The 18,295-nt window shown below is 46.8% G+C and overlaps 1 protein-coding gene across 6 annotated transcripts in view; it reads right to left on the bottom strand.

The window, feature by feature from the left end:
- psd2 (pleckstrin and Sec7 domain containing 2) overlaps positions 1–18,295 on the bottom strand; it is a 275,923-nt gene that overhangs the window by 61,199 nt on the left and 196,429 nt on the right. For all 6 annotated transcript variants that reach the window (XM_038795695.1, XM_038795693.1, XM_038795694.1 and 3 more), the window contains one exon: positions 2,440–2,483. In XM_038795695.1, the coding sequence (XP_038651623.1) occupies positions 2,440–2,483 (44 nt within the window). The remainder of the gene's footprint in view (positions 1–2,439; positions 2,484–18,295) is intronic.

Below are 18,295 nucleotides of genomic sequence, written 5' to 3'. Positions count from 1 at the left end.
TGTGTCCAGTTCTGGTCGCCTCATTGTAGGAAGGATGTAGATGCTTTGGAGAAGGTGCAGAGGAGATTGATCAGGATGCTGCCTGGACTGGAGGGCACGTCTTATGAAGAAAGGTTGAGGGAGCTAGGGCTTTTCTCACTGGAGTGAAGAAGGAAGAGCGGTGACATGATAGAGATGTAGAAGGTGATGAAAGGCATGGATAGGGTGGATAGCCAGAGACTTTTCCACAGGGCGGAAATGGCTGTATTGAGGGGACATAATTTTAAAGTGATTGGAGGAAGGTATAGGGGAGATGTCAGAGGTAGGTTCTTTACACAGAGAGTATGGGTGCGTGGGATGCATTGCCAGCAGAGGTGGTGGAGTCAAAGTCATTAGGGACATTTAAGCGACTCTTAAGACAGGCACATGGACAGCAGTAAATTGAAGCGGTGTAGGTTAGGTTGATCTTAGATTAGGATAAGTGGTTGGCACAATATCGTGGGCCGAAGGGCCTGTATTGTGCTGTATTGTTCTGTGTTCTAAGTGCCGAGTGGATGATTCTCCAGCGGTCCCCAGTATCACAGACACTAGTCATCAGCAAATTCAATTTGTGCTGTGTGAAATCAATTCGGCTGAAGGCACCGAACACTGCAAAGGCTATGGGCCCTGACAATATTCCCGTAGAACTTGCCCCCTCTGCCAAACTTTTCCAGTAGTTACAACACTGGCATCTATGCGTAGGAAAATTACCCATTTACGTCCTGTACACAAAAAGCAGGAGAAAACCAAATGGGGAAATTACTGCCCTGTCAGTCTGGACTCAATCATCAGTGTTGGAAGGGGTTATTAAAAGTGCTTTCAAGCAGCACTTACTTAGCAATAATCTGCTCATTGGTGCTCAGTTTTGGTTCTGCCGGGGTCACTCAGCTCCTGACCTCATTTCGGCCTAGATTCAAATATGGACAAAAGAGCTGACTGTCAGAGGTGACATGAGAGTGACTGCTCTTGACATCAAGGCAGCATTTGATTGGGTGTGGCATCTTGGAGCCCTAGCTAAACTGGAGTCAATGGGAATTAGGGGGAAAACCCTCTGGTTGGAGTCATACCCAGCACCAAGGAAGCTGGCTGTGGTTGTTGGAGGTCAGTCATTTCAGTCCCGGGACATTCCGACAAGAGTTCCTCAAAGTAGTGTCCCAGACCCAACCATCTTCAGCTGTTTCATCAATAACCTTCCTTCCAACATAAGGTCAGAAGTGGGAATGTTTGCCGATGATTGCACAATGTTCAGCACCATTCGTGACTCGTCAGATAATGAAGGAGTACATGTCCAAATGCAGCAAGACCTGGACAATATGCAGGCTTGGGCTGACAAGTGGTGAGTAACATTCACGCCATACAAGTGCCAGGCAATGATCATCTCCAATAATCAGAAGCTTTTTGGTGGGGTGGAAGACTCAATTACAAGGTTCAAGGTGAGAAGGGAAAGTTTAGGGGAGATGTGCGGTGAAAGTTTTTCACGCAGAGGGTGATGGGTGCATGGAATGCATTGCCAGTGGAAGTGGTATAGGCAGGCATGATAGCAACATTTAAGATATATCTTGATAGACACAGGAACGGGTGGGGAATGGAGGGATACAAAGGTCGAAATAAGGAATCTGGTTTGGTGCAGGCTTGGTGGGCCAAAGGGCCTGTTCCTGTGCTGGAATGTTCTTTGTTCTAAGAGAGAATTAAACCATCAACACTGAATTCCCCATCAACATCCTGGAGGTTACAACTGACACAAAACTGAACTAGACTAGCCATCCAGATATTGTGGTTACAAAAGCACGTCAGAGGCCAGGAATCCTGCGACAAGTAACTCACCTCCTGACTTCCCAAAGCCTGTCCATACCTATAAGCACAAGTCAGGATTGTGATGGAATACTCCTCACTTGCCTGGATGAGTGCAGCACCAACAACACTCAAGAAACTAGACACTATCCAGGACAAAGCAGGAACTCACTAAGGCTCCTTCGCAGCACCTTCCAGACCCACAGCAACTACCATCTAGAAGGACAAGGGCAGCAGCTACATAGGAACCCCACCACCTGGAGGTTCCCTGCCAAGTCACTCACCATCCTGACTTGGAAATAATATCTCTGATCCTTCGCTGTCGCTGCATCAAAATCCTCCCTAATAGCACAGTGGGTGTACCTACACCACATGGGTTGCAGCAGTTCAAGTAGGCAGCCCACCACCAGCTTCTCAAGGGCAATTAGGGATGGGCAACAAACACTGGCATTTCCAGTGAAAATTGTATCCAGTAAAAATGAATTTTAAAAAATGATTCTCCATTCAAGGCACAGATTTCAGATGGCAAGTTTCATAGACAGGAGAAGTGTCATTATTGATACTGTGAAAGGTTTGGAACACTTAATGCATCAGAATGTTTTTGTGTCACAATATAGAAGTTGCACTTACACAGCCCACTCCAGCTTTTCATTTTTTATTGAGTTGTACAATCCCTGAAGGAAAATAAATTATATTTTATTAGTGGGCATTTAAACATAAAATTGAATTTAAAGGTAATTAATTAAATATGCATTGCAAACAATTTTTTCTACTGTCATCATCATTTTGTTAGAAAATAGCAAATAATTCAATTTTGGTTGTACTTTGCAAACCTATTGTCCTGCAAACCAAGTAATTTTTTAAATGTCACATGAATTAAGTTTCTCCTTCAGGCTCAAATCGCATAAATTTGTGTGAGTTTTAACAGGTGTTTCCTTTCTCAAAGTTTCCAAATTCAGTTGCATATCGTCGAAATCAGCTGCAAACTTGCCATGAACCAAGGCAACTGTGCGCAGTTACATTAATACAACTGAAAATAGGCTCATTGCAAACAAAGGAAGCAATTTTAAATCATAGTTTATCTCCATCATCTGTGAGTAACCTGAATGACTTTTAAAGATACATAACCATTTCCTTGTTGTATTGAGATTTGTAAGATTTTTAAAAATACCTGTTAATGTCCTTGCACCCAAAAGATCCAGCTTAACTTTTGGAAACTCCTCAAAAGTCCACGAATGTGTATAATTAGCGGAGACTCTCAATAGTGATTCATTCATCTTGAGAGTGCAGCCAGTTCTGTGGGCAGGGCTTCCATCCAGCACAATGCTTTTTAAACTAGCACAAAACATTGTGTGAACTCTATCTATGTTGAACATGCTAGGTGGTTAGAATTCTGCAGTCTTTTGCACCAGTTACATTGATTTCAACTGAGTTATGCCAAAAAAGTACAAACGAGCAGAAATTCCAGGACTTGTTGCTGTGTCATGTGATATTAAAGTATCATAAGGAGACTTTTTTTTAAAACTCGACAATTTTTCTCTTCTTTTTGATCATTGCTTGAGGTAAGGTTCCATAAATGTAGACACTGTATTGATATGTTTTTAATACAGAGAGATTATCTGAGACAGAAGCCAAACATGGATAGCGAGCCGAAAGAAGGAATTATTAAAAGGCTTGGTTGAAGAAGCCTAGAATCATGGAATTTACAGTGCAGAAGGAGGCCATTCGACCTATTGAGTCTGCACCGGCCCTTGGAAAGAGCACGCTACCTAAGTCCATACCTCCACCTTATCCCCACACCTCAATCCTATCCCCGTAACCCCACCTGCCTTTTTTTTGGACACTAAGGGCAAGTTAGCATAGCCAATCAACCTAACTTGCACATCTTAAACTGTGGGAGGAAACCAGAGCATTTGGAGGAAACCCATGCAAACACGCGGAGAACCTGCAGACTCCACACAGACAGTGACCCAAGCCGGGAATCGAACCTGGGACCCTGGAGCTGCGAAACAACTGTGCTAACCACTATGCTACCGTGTTTTAAGGATGATCTTAATGAGGAGATGCAGGGAGTTTAGGGAGGGAATTGCAAACTGATTAAAGAAATGACCAGCAATGGTGAGGTGAAGTGGGGGAAACACAATAGACCAGAGTCGGAGGAACAGAAAAATGTAGTTGAGTGGCGATGGGGGCAGAGAGGGATGATTGGAAGACCGGAGGAGGCTACATAGTTGTGAGGAACAACGTTGTCTGAAACAACGTGGTGTGCAGAAGTTGGGACTGACCTGAAGAATGCCTGGAGCTGCCTCTGGAGTGCAGGAAGGAGGCTGCCAGCGACCTTGGATCCTGAAATACCACTGCAGTGGGTGGAAAGAGCATCTACAAGTGGATCTTCCAGTTTCAGTGTCATTGAGAACCATCTTGCAGCTTCAGAGTGTTCCCAGAGATCCATGTTCCATTTCAGGAGCTCCATCGTCTTCCTTCAATGGTAGGTCAGTAATGTTGGGCACCATTTAAATATGGCACCCACACAGGTTGGCAGGGTGAGTGCCATCATGCCTGCCCCACCCTGGAGTACAGCACTAAACGTCTCACTGCCGCCCCAGCCACGGGACCTAGTCCCACATGGGAGAATTCCCCACTTTGTTCCAAGAGGCAGCCAAGTCCCTTAAACTAGGTATGTTGGATTTGGACAATGGTCAAAAACAGGACGGGTTGACAACGAGTGAAACATTAATGGGGATCCAAAAATAGTAATGCAAGAACCTCAGCCCTTGCAATTGTCCAACAGATTGAAGGTTCTTGCTGCTTGTGTAGATAAGCAGAGGGACTGCAGGAAGGATAAGCAAACTGACCATTGTCATGATATGCAGACATGCAGATAATGATATACAGACAGGCAGCTAATGAACACAGAGAACACGACAAGACCAATGAGCAGGCAGGTCACTCAGGGGTGGTATCTGTCACTATAAAAGGCACGAGGCACTCACACTCCGCCTCTTTCCACTGATGAACACCTACAGTATCACACCTCCAGCACATGGCTAAGAGCTAGTCTGGTTCAGTCAGACAGAGTAACCACACTAGGGTAGCAGAGAGTCGAACTCATAGAGAACTGTGCTACTGGTTCAATAAATCAGATTGAACTAACTTCAAGGTCTGGAGTATCTTTTGGTTAAAGCTGCATCCAGTTGCAGCCTGTGTTATCCCAGAGTACATAACACAACATGCTACCAGGGGACTGCTTAATCTAGGTGGTTTACCTCAGTCCGTTCCGTGACGGCCAGCGAATGTATCCCGGCACCATGGAGAGGATTCAGGCTCCTCACCAGCTGAGGACCTCCGGCAATCTCAGTGCCAACTGGCGGACATTCAAGCAAAAGTTTCTGCTGTACATCAAAGCTTCAGACCTCGTGGGTGCGTCTGATGCAAGGAAGATCGCGCTTCTCCTCTCAACAGCGGGTGATCAAGCCATCGAACTCTTCAACTCTTTTCACTTCACCAAAGGCCGGGACAAGACAAAGTTTCAGACCATCCTGGACAAGTTTGACAGTCACTGTGAAGTGGACACCAATGAAATCTTTGAGCGCTACATATTCAAACAGCGTCTACAAGGTAAAGATGAATCTTTCAACTCCTTCTTAACTAACCTCCGCCTGCTAGCGCTGTCCTGCAACTTTGGTGATATTGCTGGCTCCATGATCAGAGACCAAATCGTTTTTGGAGTTCACTCTGATCCTCTGAGAGCAGCTACTTAAAATCAAGCATATAACCCTGCCAGTCACGATTGAAACATGCACAGTGCATAAGCATGCCAAAAATCGCTATGCCCAGTACAAATCGGCTGAAAATGAGAAACTTGCCTCCCACGAGGCAGAAAGTGTGCGGGCCATCTCCCGGATGCAGCGCCTCAGCATTGATGAAAGCAGCCATTTTGCACGCATTTCGCAGGGCCCCATGCATGCGTGATGCGAACAGGATAACGAAGCGGCCGACACCCGCACTACGCATGTGCGACAATGCGCGGAGCGTCAGGACGCTGACATCATGACGTGCTCAAACTGAGTCAACGCCCACTTAAAGAGACGCTGCCCTGCAAGAGGCAAGTGATGTTTAAACTGCGGGAAGCCTGGACACTATGCAGCCTTGTGCAGGTCTGCACCACCAGTCAGGGGCCAGTGCTCCCAATTCCGATGACGGCGCGTTCAGAGTGTGCAACAACGATTACAGGATTCTGAGCCTGGCAGCACAACGGATCCAGAGGAGGATTTCCTGGACTCCGCCTACTGTGTGGGCATCATTACCAAATGTGAATATGCCACATCCAGCTCATCATAAATTCAATCCATCCTCGCTGTGGATTCTGCGGACGAATGGTGTGCGGTGATGCAGGTCAACCACTGCTCCATCCAGTTTAAGCTAGACACAGGTGCTTCTGCCAACCTCCTCTCACAGGCAGATTTCAAATGCATCAAGAAGCAGCCCCCCCCAAGGTCCTTCCAGCAGCCTGCAAGCTCCTGGACTACAATGGAAATGCCATCACGGCACTGGGATCCTGCCATCTATTCGTAGTGATTTCACTAAGAATTAAGGTCCTTAAGTGGCTAAATAATGGTCATTCAAGGGCCATTTCCTGCCCAGCCTCAAGTTTTAGGCTGGGAGGTGGATTGAAGGTCTATGGGGGAAGGTCAGAAATAATCCAAGTTAGATCTGGGGTAGGAAGAGCGGGGGGGGGGGGGGGGGGGGGAGAAGGGCTGGGTCACCTCCATTAGAAGACCACTTCTGAATCCTCAGAAGGGGGGGGGGGGGACGGGGAGGGTTGGGTCTCCTCCTCAAGGCCCAGGGACTTCTAGACTTCCCACCAGGAATCCCGATCACCTCTTTACAACCCTCAAGCTTTCCCTATCTACCCGCCTGGAACCCCTGACACATCCTTTTCTCAGGTCTCTGGCCTCCTGGTCTAGTTCTTCACCTGACCACTGCAGTGCTGCTGCTGCAGGGACTGGAGCACTGCCATACAATCAGATTGGGAAGCCTTTAATGGGACCAAAGGCGTACAAGTGCCAAAGATTGGATGGCCTGCTTCCTTGGGTCTTAAAGGAAGTGGCTGCAAAGATAGTGGATGTATTGGTTATAATCTTCTGAAATTCCCTTGGTTCTGGTATGGAAAATCATTAGTATAGCACTACTATTCAAGAAAGGAGGTTAGGGTATCATGGTGGAACAGTGGTTAGCACTGCTGTCTCATAGCACCAGGGACCCAGATTTGATTCTGACCTTGGGTGACTGTGTGGACATTGTATGTTCTCCCCATGTCTGCGTGGGTTTCCTCTGGGTGCTCCAGTTTCCTCCCACAGTCCAAAGATGTGCAGATTAGGTGGATTGGCCATGCTAAATTGCCCCTTGGTGTCCAAACGTTGGGAGGGGTTATGGGGATCTAGAAGGGGGGTAGGCAGAGGTAGGGTGCCCTTTCAGAAGTTGGTGCAGACGCGATGGGCCGAATGGCCTCCTGGAACTGCAGGGATTCTATGGAACAGTAAGCCTATTACTCTAACCTCTATCATTGGGAAAATGCTAGAATCGATTATTAAGCAAGCAACAGGACATTTAGAAAAGAATAAAACAAACAATCAATACGAGCAGAATAGAGTGACATGGTGGCGCAATGGTTAGCACTGCTGCCTCACGGCGCTGAGGATCCGGGTTCGATCCCGGCCCTAGGTCACTGTCCGTGTGGAATTTGTACATTCTCCCCGTGTCTGCGTGGTTCTCACCCCACAACCCAAAGATGTGCAAGGTCAGTGGATTGGCCACGCTAAATTGCCCCTTAATTGGAAAAAAGAATTGGGTACTGTAAATTTTTAACAAAAAATATATAGGAGCAGGAGTAAGCCATTCAGCCCATTGAGCCTGCTCCACTTTTTAAAAGATCATGGCTGATCTGATTTTGGCCTTAGCTTCATTTCCCTGACTATGCCCCATCAACTTCCTAGTCGATAGAAATCTCTCTTAACTCATTCTGGAATATATTTAATGACCAAGCTTTCACTGCTTTCTGTGGAAAAGAATTCCAAAGGCTTATGACCTTCTGAAAGAAGAATTTTTTCCTCACCTCTCTTTACTGATAACAGAGACAGTAAGGGTAGTTCCACTGAAATGGACAATGGCAGCAAGGAATTCAAGAAGAATGACGTGCTCCATTATATCAAAGGCTGCAGACCAACTGAGAAGGACGAGGAAAGAAAATGCACCATGCATGGGTGTCATTCTGTTCCTTTGGTTCAAATTGTTTCAATGCTGTAGTTGAAGAAGAAACCTGATTGGAGAGATTTAGGATAGGAGTTGCAGGAAAAGTGGCATGGATTTGGAATGTTAGAATGTGTTCAAGGTCTTTGGAGAGGAAAAGGAAGATGTGGGATGGAGAGCTAGTTTGCAAGGACAGATGGGTCAATAATATTTTTTAATTGAGGAGTGTTATATGGGCGGCACGACAGCTCTGTGGTTATCACTGTTGCTTCACAGCACCAGGGACCTGGTTCAATTCCTGGCTTGGGTCACTGACTGTGCAGAGTCTGCACATTCTCCCCGTGCCTGCGTGGGTTCCCTCTGGGCGCTTCGGTTTCTTCCCACAAGTCCCAAAAGACGTGCTTGTTTGGTGAATTGGACATTCTGAATTCTCCCTCTGTGTACCCGAACAGGCGCCGGAGTGTGGCGATGAGGGGATTTTCACAGTAACTTCATTGCGGTGTTAATGTAAGCCTATTTGTGACACTAATAAAGATTATTATTATAACCCTCAAGGAGGTCAGAAAACCAGGACAATTAGATTCCTGGAATCAGGTCGGGGAGGGAGACCCTTCAGGGAATGGAGAGTGTAATATCGCAAATAAATATCGGGTGGGATTTACCGGCTGTTCACGGCGTGGGAAATTCCGGTCCCACACCGACGCACGTGTTTCCCGGTAACGAGGGGTGTAGTCAACGGGAAATCCCATTGGCAACAGCGGGACTGGTAGATCCCACTGGCCGGCTGCCTCCGCCGCTGAAAACCACACAGTGGGGTAGTCAGTAAATCATGCCCCTAATCTTTGTCTTCTACCTGACTGGCCCATGTGTGCTGCTTTAGCGGGTTCTACAAGGAGAGTGTGGGAGTAATCAAGAAATTCTCCAGTACTTCATTTAAATGGATATAAATTATTAGTGATTTTTAACAATGACCATCACTGTAGGCATCACAACTGATCATGTTCACACCTGAGAATTAACATCATGGCCCAGGCACTGAAGTGGCAGGAGTTTTTAAACTTTGGGCATTACAGTTTTTTGGCTGAATGGAGCTCACATGATTTTCAACTGTTCATTGAAATGAACAATTTCGGTAATTTTTTAGTAATACAGCTTAAAGGTATATTGAATGTTGTGATGTGATCGTACTCAAGGAGTTGGGGGCTGGGTGGGAAATCCTGTAGTTTAAGAACTGCAGTCAAAATTCAAAGGCTATAAGCATTTTACGGTAATTGGTTAGAAAGAGCAGACCAGCAGTTCAAAATGCTGCCTGTACTTTTCAGCCTTTCTCCAACTTGTTTGGGGAAAATAAAGTATTTGCAAGATGAAACAGTGGAAGTCAGAAATAGACCTTGTGAGCAAGCGAATGAGCTGCTTCAAAGAGAGGATGCATGGAGGGTTTCTCACTGAAGACACATGGCAGCACTACAGTATGAATTGCGAAAAGAGGTGTGAACAGCTATCTGCAGGACTTGGGAATAGATATAGAAGAAACACACCTTATATAAGCTGCCTTGAGTAAGAATATTCAGCTAGGAAGTTGTTCCAAATATGTATATTTATCACTTATTAAATTGTTCCGCATTTACTACTGACCCATGCCAAGCCCTCACACAAGCTTATAGATGGTGTTCATCATTTATGCCCATGTTCCAGCACACCCAGATGTTCAGCAATCAAGCTGGCACCACCTAACTCCATAGTTATTGACCAAAGGTGTACTGCAAATGTTCATGTAGTTATCATCAATATTTCTCCTGCTGTGATATAGACTCTCGCAGCTTGTCATATTGCTATTGTTGCTCAGTGCGGAAAAGAAAAGAAAGCACTGGCTGGGCTGACCTCTGCATCAGTCATTTGTTTGGTACATATATGCACAGCATATTGACTAATACCGCCGATGCTTCCTATACCAACCTGGAATAAAGTAAAAGCTGAGGGAGGTGACTTAGACTGGCAGTGAATGTATTATTACCACATAAATGGCATAAATCTACAGATGGCTTTGGGATAACTAGAGCTAGCCGAGCCAGTTTCCCATTGTCAGATAATTATGCCAGCACTTGTAGATTTGATTGAAAACATAATGGCAGGTGTTGGGAGTCCATAGTAATCATCCGAGCATGCCTTCTTTCATCTTGTGCCATGTTAACTATGTACTTGAAAATCAATCCCCATCACAAATTTTAATTTGACTTGCTATCACAATGCAACTCCTCACTTAAATGCCTTGACATTTCTTAAGCTCCCCTGCAAGTTTAGGCAGTAAATACTTCATGCAACTTTCTTCAGATATTTTTGTCATAGTGCAGTCTTGCTTAATTTGCAACCTGAATTCCAGCGAATTGGGTTAGAATTTAGCTGTTTCAGATTACACAAAAGCAAGGAAAAGGGTCTTGTTATTTAAAAATAAAAATGATGGAAAGCAATTTTCATAATAATGTCAGAAAAGGTTCAGTAACAGAGTTCAGTATTTAAAATACACTGGAACCGTGGAAAACCTTTTCAAAAATGGTTCAAACCTTATTTTCTCTGGGTAAAATAGCAGTTGGACCCCAATGACAGCTTTCCACTTCGCTGCTCAGAAGAGCAGACTCAGATTGGAACTTGCAAGGTTAGTGTGGATTGTCAATGTGCTGAGCCAACCTTCATGGATCCATGGAACACGGTTGCTCTCAGAGCAGTGATATGTCCCAAGTGCTCATCTGTGAACTGAACACTATTAACAACATTTGTCCATGAAGCTTAAATAAATGCATTTTGACACATTTTGCTTAAACAGGTTCCAACTACAGATAATCGGGTACCATCCATATCCTTTGTTCCCATTCATTCCAAATGCAATTATTTCTAACTTTATAGTTTGTGCCAATAATTATTTTGACACAGATTTCCATGACTCTGTCTTTCCTATCAAATATCTCAGCAGAATAAAAGCTAGGAATAAGATCTCTGGTCATGGATTACTAAGCAGTGATTGTTGTACTTCTTAGAAGCTCTGCCCAACTCTGGACATGAAAATCCATGAGGGAATCACTCAACTTCTCTCATAACTCTGATGTGACCTATTAGAAAATGGCAGGGACTCCGTTTTTCTAGGTCTCTGCTTTTGTCATTTGCCTGTCAGTCTTACAACCAATAATTACCCCTCAACCCATATGACAAAAAAATTATTATCTTGTCATTGTCACGTTGCAGTTTGTCAGAGATTGCTGTGTGCAAATTGGCTACTGAGGTACTTCATTAACTGTAAAGCACTTTCAGATGTTTGTGACTGTGAAAAGCAGACTACAAATGCAGGTGTTTCTTTCCTTCTTTTTAGAGAGAGCAAGCTGTCTCTCTTTGTCTTTGTAGAAGTAGCAATCTTTTGGTTAGTTCATTTAGGTTCTCATTAAGAACCTTATCTCGCAGAGATGGTAAAGTGCCTTTACATAGAAAGCATTTTCAGACAAGAAGTAAAATACACGCTGCTGGGGCTATACAAGGCAGTTGCAGGCAGGGAAAAGAGTAATTTAACTTTATAACATTTTTGAGATCAATAACTGACAAGAGTCAAGTCAGCTTAGATACAATCTCTCATCCATAAGTGGGGTGTGGACAGAACTGAAAATCCAAATAAAATAGATAACCCAATTGCCAAAATGTGTTTGTTCAGTAATTCTGTCCATTAATAATTATCTGCTCAACTTCTACATAACTCCAGTTACATTTATGAATGTCTGCCCAGCCTTTGTGTGTCTCATTTTAATTTTGTGGTCCATCTCTTGGTGATTTGTCAAGAAAGAGTGATTTAACTCACTCAGCAGCTGGAGTGTGATCTAATTCAGTAAATTACTTTTTTAGTGAACAAAATTCAATTTGATCTGAATTTACATAGAATTTACAGTGCAGAAGGAGGCCATTCAGCCCATCGAGTCTGCACCGGCTCCTGGAAAGAGCATCCTACCCAAGGTTAACAGCTCCACCCTATCCCCATAACCCAGTAACCCCACCCAACACTAAGGGCAATTTTGGACACTAAGGGCAATTTATCATGGCCAATCCACCTAACCCGCACATCTTTGGACTGTGGGAGGAAACCGGAGCACCCGGAGGAAACCCACGCACACACGGGGAGGATGTGCAGACTCCGCACAGACAGTGACCCAAGCCGGAATCGAACCTGGGACCCTGGAGCTGTGAAGCGATTGTGCTATCCACAATGCTACCGTGCTGCCCCTGTATTTGAGTTAAATCAAAGACAGTTTGGTAAACCAAGTGGGGAATCATCCATCCTTCAACCTTTCCTGGGAGGTAAGATCGCCAGATATTACCTAGTATGAATTTGTCCAGTTCCTTGATTATATACTTGACAGAATACCGAAATCCAGTATTCTTACAAGACATTGATTATTTTGGGAATCTGTCCTCGGCTTCAGAGGTGAACCCTGGTTTCAACAGATCACATAGCTGAGCACCAGCCTATGTGGCCTTTAATGAGGACCTTCAACTAATGTGTTACATAGAATTTACAGTGCAGAAGGAGGCCATTCGGCCCATCGAGTCTGCACCGGCTCTTGGAAAGAGCACCCTACCCCCTATCCAAGGTCAACACCTCCACCTTATCCCCATAACTCAGTAACCCCACCCAACACTAAAGGCAATTTTGGACACTAAGGGCAATTTATCATGGCCAATCCACCTAACCTGCACATCTTTGGACTGTGGGAGGAAACCGGAGCACCCGGAGGAAAACCACGCACACACGGGGAGGATGTGCAGACTCCGCACAGACAGTGACCCAAGCCGGAATCGAACCTGGGACCCTGGAGCTGTGAAGCGATTGTGCTATCCACAATGCTACCGTGCTGTTAAGCTCAGGAACTCATTAAATGCATCTTATGATTATAATACCACTATTATAAGGCACATTTTGTACCATCAATGTATAGCAATTCTGTAATTTGACAGATGTTTCAGTTCTTTGAAGCTACACAGGTAAACATTTATTTAATGTGGTTAAAAAATATTTCAGTTGATGAAACTTTCGAACATCAGCCCCAGTTTATATGTATATGTTTTAACATACCAATGGTATTTTATTAAACAAAACACATTCGAAGCCCAAAGGCAAAGTGTGACTTTCAGCGAAAAATCCATATATAGACTAAGAAACAGTCATAGTAAAAACAGCCCAAAGTGCTTCACAGGAACATAATCAAACCAAATTTGACAACGAGACACAAAGGGGGATACAAGGGCAGATTGTCAAAGGTTTGGTCCAAGTGGTTTGTTTTAAGGAAAATTTTAAAGAAAGAAAGAGAAGGAAAGAGGCACCGAGCTTTGGAGGGAATTACAGAGCTTCGGGCTGTGACACCTGAAGGTATAGCTACCAATGACGGAGCAATTAAAAGAGGCATTAATTGCAGGAACGCAGATCACTTGGAGTGTCACTGAGAGAGAAAACAGAAATAGGAAGGGGGTGGAGAGTCATACAGAGGTTTGAAAACAAGGATAAGATTTTTTAAAAGCAAGGTGATGCTCAACAGACAGCATAGAGGTTGAATGGGGCTGGTGTGAATTATCACACTTGTAGCAGAGTTTTGGATAATTTCAAAAATATGGAAGGTAGAACATAGGCCACCCAAGAGTATGTTGTATTAGTACTATCTAAAGATAGCAAAGATATATATGAGGATTTCAGCAGAAGATGGGCCAAGGCAGGGGCTGGATCAAACAATGTTATGCAGGTGGAAATACGTGGTCTCAATAATAGCATCAATATGTGGTCAGAAACTTACCTCAAGGTCAAATATGAAAGCAAGGTTGTGAACAGTGTGGTTCATCCTCACACAGTTACCAGGAAGAGGGATGGAGTGGTTTGCTAGGGTCTGGGTTTTGAGGCAGGCATCAAAGCCAATTGCCGGGATTTAGCAGCAAAATCTCACAAGAGGCCAAAAATGGGATTTGCGTCGGTGAGATTTCAGAACATGTTCTTCTAGGGTCCTCCTCGTCATGCTGGCGTGAAGCACTACTGCTTTCTAAAAGCGGGAATCAGGCACCATGACTACAGAGAAGGAGGTGAGCACCACTGTCTACAGGGAGTCCAAGGGGCCAGAGATCGCTGGCTAGTTCCGTAGATGGTGGGGGGGCTTGTTTATGTGCCGGACAATGTTGGGCGGTGAAGATCCACAGGCCCCCAAGGTGGATATCACTGTCAAGTTGACCCTGCCCATTTGCGATGTGTGAGCAGGTAAGCCTCCTGTCAGAGCCCAAAGTGAGGCAGAGTACAAGGGAGGAGAGAACCAGAAAGGAAGATAAAGATGACTCTGATTTGGCGAGGACATAGGCCGGGGCTAGACATGCAATGGCACCTGAGCTGTGACTGAGAAGTAGCAGTTGTGACAGGTGTGGTACTAGCTACTTCCAGGTCTGGGGGTGGGGGCAATGGGTCAGGGCAGGTACTGGTATTATGCTCTGCAGCACCAACCCGACTGGGACAGCACGGTAGCATTGTGGATAGTACAATCGCTTCACAGCTCCAGGGTCCCTGGTTCGATTCCGGCTTGGGTCACTGTCTGTGCGGAGTCTGCACATCCTCCCCGTGTGTGCGTGGGTTTCCTCCGGGTGCTCCGGTTTCCTCCCACAGTCCAAAGATGTGCAGGTTAGGTGGATTGGCCATGATAAATTGCCCTTAGTGTCCAAAAGTGCCCTTAGTGTTGGGTGGGGTTACTGGGTTATGGGGATAGGGTGGAGTTGTTGACCTTGGGTAGGGTGCTCTTTCCAAGAGCCGGTGCAGACTCGATGGACTGAATGGCCTCCTTCTGCACTGTAAATTCTATGATAAGACTGTCTCTCCCTCTCTCTTATCCCTTGCAGGTCACTCAGTGATATGGGATTGGAGTCAGTGGAGCTGGTTATTCTCCTTATTACAGCGCCGGAGGAGCACAGACTCCAGCAACAACATGCAGTGGCACCCAGGGAAGACTCAGCAGCAGGAGACCAGGGGGCCACAGGAGCAGACTCATGTGCCTTGGAGACTCCGTCTCACCGGGGAGACTGTACGTTACCTGTGCCATATCCTTGCTGACTTGGCGTCATGTGACCGTGAAGGTCATAGCAGCCCTCAAATTTTATGCAACACGGTTGTTCCAGGGCTCCACAAGTGACTGTGTCACATCTCACAGACACCCGTCCACTAATTCATCTTTGAGGTAACGGATACACTCTATGCAAGGGCTTTGGCCTTCATCTATTTTGATCTGAACCAGGCCCAGCAAGACGAGAGGGAAAATGCATTTGGCACAATTGCTGGTCTGCCACAGGTGCAGGGGGCGATCGACCATCTTGCTCTACGCGTCCCGTGGCATCAGAGAGTCCCCTTCATAAGCAGGAAGGGCTTCCATTCACTCAATGTGCAGCTGGTGTGTGACCACCAGAAGTGGTTCATTCACATGTGTGCACGTTTTCCAGGGTGTGTGCATGACAGTTACATCCCTGGGCAGTCACAGATCCCTGGCATTTTTGAGGGTCACCCCAGGCTGTAGGGATGGCTTGTCAGGGACAAGGGATATCCCTGAGATAAACAATACCAGAAAATACTGGACAATCTCAGCAGGTCTGACAAAATCTGTGGGGAGAAAAGGGAGCTAACATTTTGAGTCTGGATGACTCTTCGTTCCGGATGTCTTGGCTGAGGACGCCAGTGCAAAGCCAGAGACTGCAGCAGAAGGCCGGTACAACGAAGCTCACAGTACCACTCAGTCTGTGATAGAGTGGCGCACTGGCCTCCTGAAGATGTGCTTCCAGTGGGGCCCTCCAGAACAGCCCCCAGAGGGTCTCCCGCATGATGGTGGATTGCTCATGCCGACATATCCTGGCTCTGCAGCAGGGCTCCAAGCTTCATGAGTAGGACCTGGAAGATTGGCATGTGTCTTCGGATGAGGAGGACATTCAGGAGGGAGTTGAGGACGAGGCCTCTGAGGATCTGGAAGATAGAGGCTAGGCAGGGGCAAGGGTGTGCATGGGCAGGAGCGCTAGGGATGTCTCATCGCCTCATCTAACTCATCAGGGTGCTGTGGCTGGGGAGTCCTTGAGTTCCCGCTGTCCATTCAATGCAGGAGGATGGGCAGCATGGTAGCACAAGTGGATAGCACTGTGGCTTCACAGCGCCAGGGTTCCAGGTTCGATTCCCCGCTGGGTCACTGTATGTGTGGAGTCTGCACGTTCTCCCTGTGTCTGCGTGGGTTTCCTCCGGGTGCTCCGGTTTCCTCCCACAGTCCAAAGGCGTGCAGGTTAGGTGGATTGGCCATGCTAAATTGCCCTTCGTGTCGAAAAAGGTTAGGAGGGGTTATTGGGTTACGGGGATAGGGTGGAAGTGAGGATTTAAGTGGATCGGTGCAGACTCGATGGGTAAAATGGCCTCCTTCTGCACTGTATGTTCTATGATAACTCACAGTGAGGAATGGTCTGCGTTGCCCCTCAGCTATTGCTAATGTCTAACTCCTGTCTTTCTGAAGCCAACCTGTTGACTCCCCAAATCATGTGAGTGAGGTTCAGAGCTTGGCTCTGGAGGGGGGTTAGGGGTGAGGGTCTAGGGTTCACTGAATCATGCCTGAGTCCTATCAGTGCGAAGGAAACATTCGTAATGAACGGGCAAGACCGTCTGCCTGATATTGAGGGCTAGTGAGAAAAACTTTGTCCTAATGGGAAGAAGCATTCTGCCACTGGGACGAAGGTTAAAGAATGTGAGGCGATAAGGTGCTGAGCAACAACAATTAACTGACAAGTGCAGATAGAACAAATCATAATAACCCCCAAATACCTGTGTCCAACTTCACCCGTACCCACGCTGTGCCCCTATAACTCCTTAGCGGACATCTTCTGGAGGATCAGTTCCTGGAGGGTCCCAGCCTACTTTCAGGTGACACAAGAGGTGATTCTCTGAGCCCTGCGCCAAGCCGGAGAATCGCCGCAACTGCGCCACGACGCTGGGGCGTGATTCTCCGAGGTGCGGAGAATCGGCGCCATTTGCGTCGGCGTGTTTGATGTGGCGCCACCGCTGGGCGCTGGAATTGGTGGGGCCGCAGATTCTCCGGCCCGGATGGGCCAAGTGGCCGCACGGGATACGACAGAGTCCCGCCGGCGCCGTTCACCCCTGGTTGCTGCCGGCGGGAACTCTGCACAAAGGGTCGGGGGTGCGTCCTGTAGGGCAGGGAGAAGTGCTCCTTCACCGGAGGGGGGGGTCTCCGATGGGGTCTGGCCCGCGATCGGGGCCCACCGATCGGCGGGCCATCCTCGGCTTGTTCCCCTCGGGCCTACTTTATTGCGCGGTCGGCCCCTGAACCCCGGCGCGCTGAAGAAGTCCCCTGTGCATTTGCAGGTTAACGCGGCCCAACTGCGCATGCGCGGGTTGGAGCGGCGTGAACCGCTCCAGCGCTCTGCTGGCCCTCTGTGGCCCGTTTTGCGTCGCTGTGAAACGCAACGGCGTTCACAACGGCGCAAACACTTGGTCTCCATTTTGGAGAATCGCCCCCACAATGTCCACAATGATGGTTAGTACTGCTGCCAGAGACCCCGGTTCGATTCTGACCTCAGGTTATTGTTTGTGTGGAGTTTACATGTTCTCCCCGTGTCTTTGTGGGTTTCCTCCGGGTTCTCCAGTCATCTTCCACAGTCCAAAGATGAGCAGGTTAGGTGGATTGATCATGCTAAATTGCCCCTAGGTGGGGTTACATGGATAGGATGCGGTATTGGGCCTAGGGTTGGTGCAGATTTGATGGGCCAAATGGCACTGTAGGGATTGTAAGAGTTTGGGGCGGCACGGTAGCACAGTGGTTAACACTGTTGCTTCACAGCGCTAGGGATCTTTGTTCGATTCCCAGCTTGAGTCACTGTCTGTGAGGAGTCTGCACATTCTCCCTGTGTCTGTGTGGGTTTCCTCCGTGCGCTCTGGTTTCCTCCCACAGTCCAAATATGTGAAGATAAGGTGAATTGGCCATGCTAAATTGTCCAAAAAGGTTAGGTGGGGTTACTGGGATAGGGTGGAGTGTGGTCTTAAGTAGGGTGCTCTTTCCAAGGCCTGGTGCAGACTCGATGGACCGCATGGCTTCCTTCTGCACTGTAAATTCTATGACACTGTGTTGCTTCATTACCTTGTTCTGCCCACTGCGCCAATCTCAGGGAGGGAGAATTCAGTTTGGCTCAGCTCTCCCATGGT

The sequence above is a fragment of the Scyliorhinus canicula genome, chromosome 4 (genome assembly GCF_902713615.1).
Source record: "Scyliorhinus canicula chromosome 4, sScyCan1.1, whole genome shotgun sequence".
Lineage (NCBI taxonomy): Eukaryota > Metazoa > Chordata > Chondrichthyes > Carcharhiniformes > Scyliorhinidae > Scyliorhinus > Scyliorhinus canicula.
The sequence above is the reverse complement of the archived record's forward strand: the minus strand, read 5'-3'. Positions and strand labels throughout refer to the sequence as shown.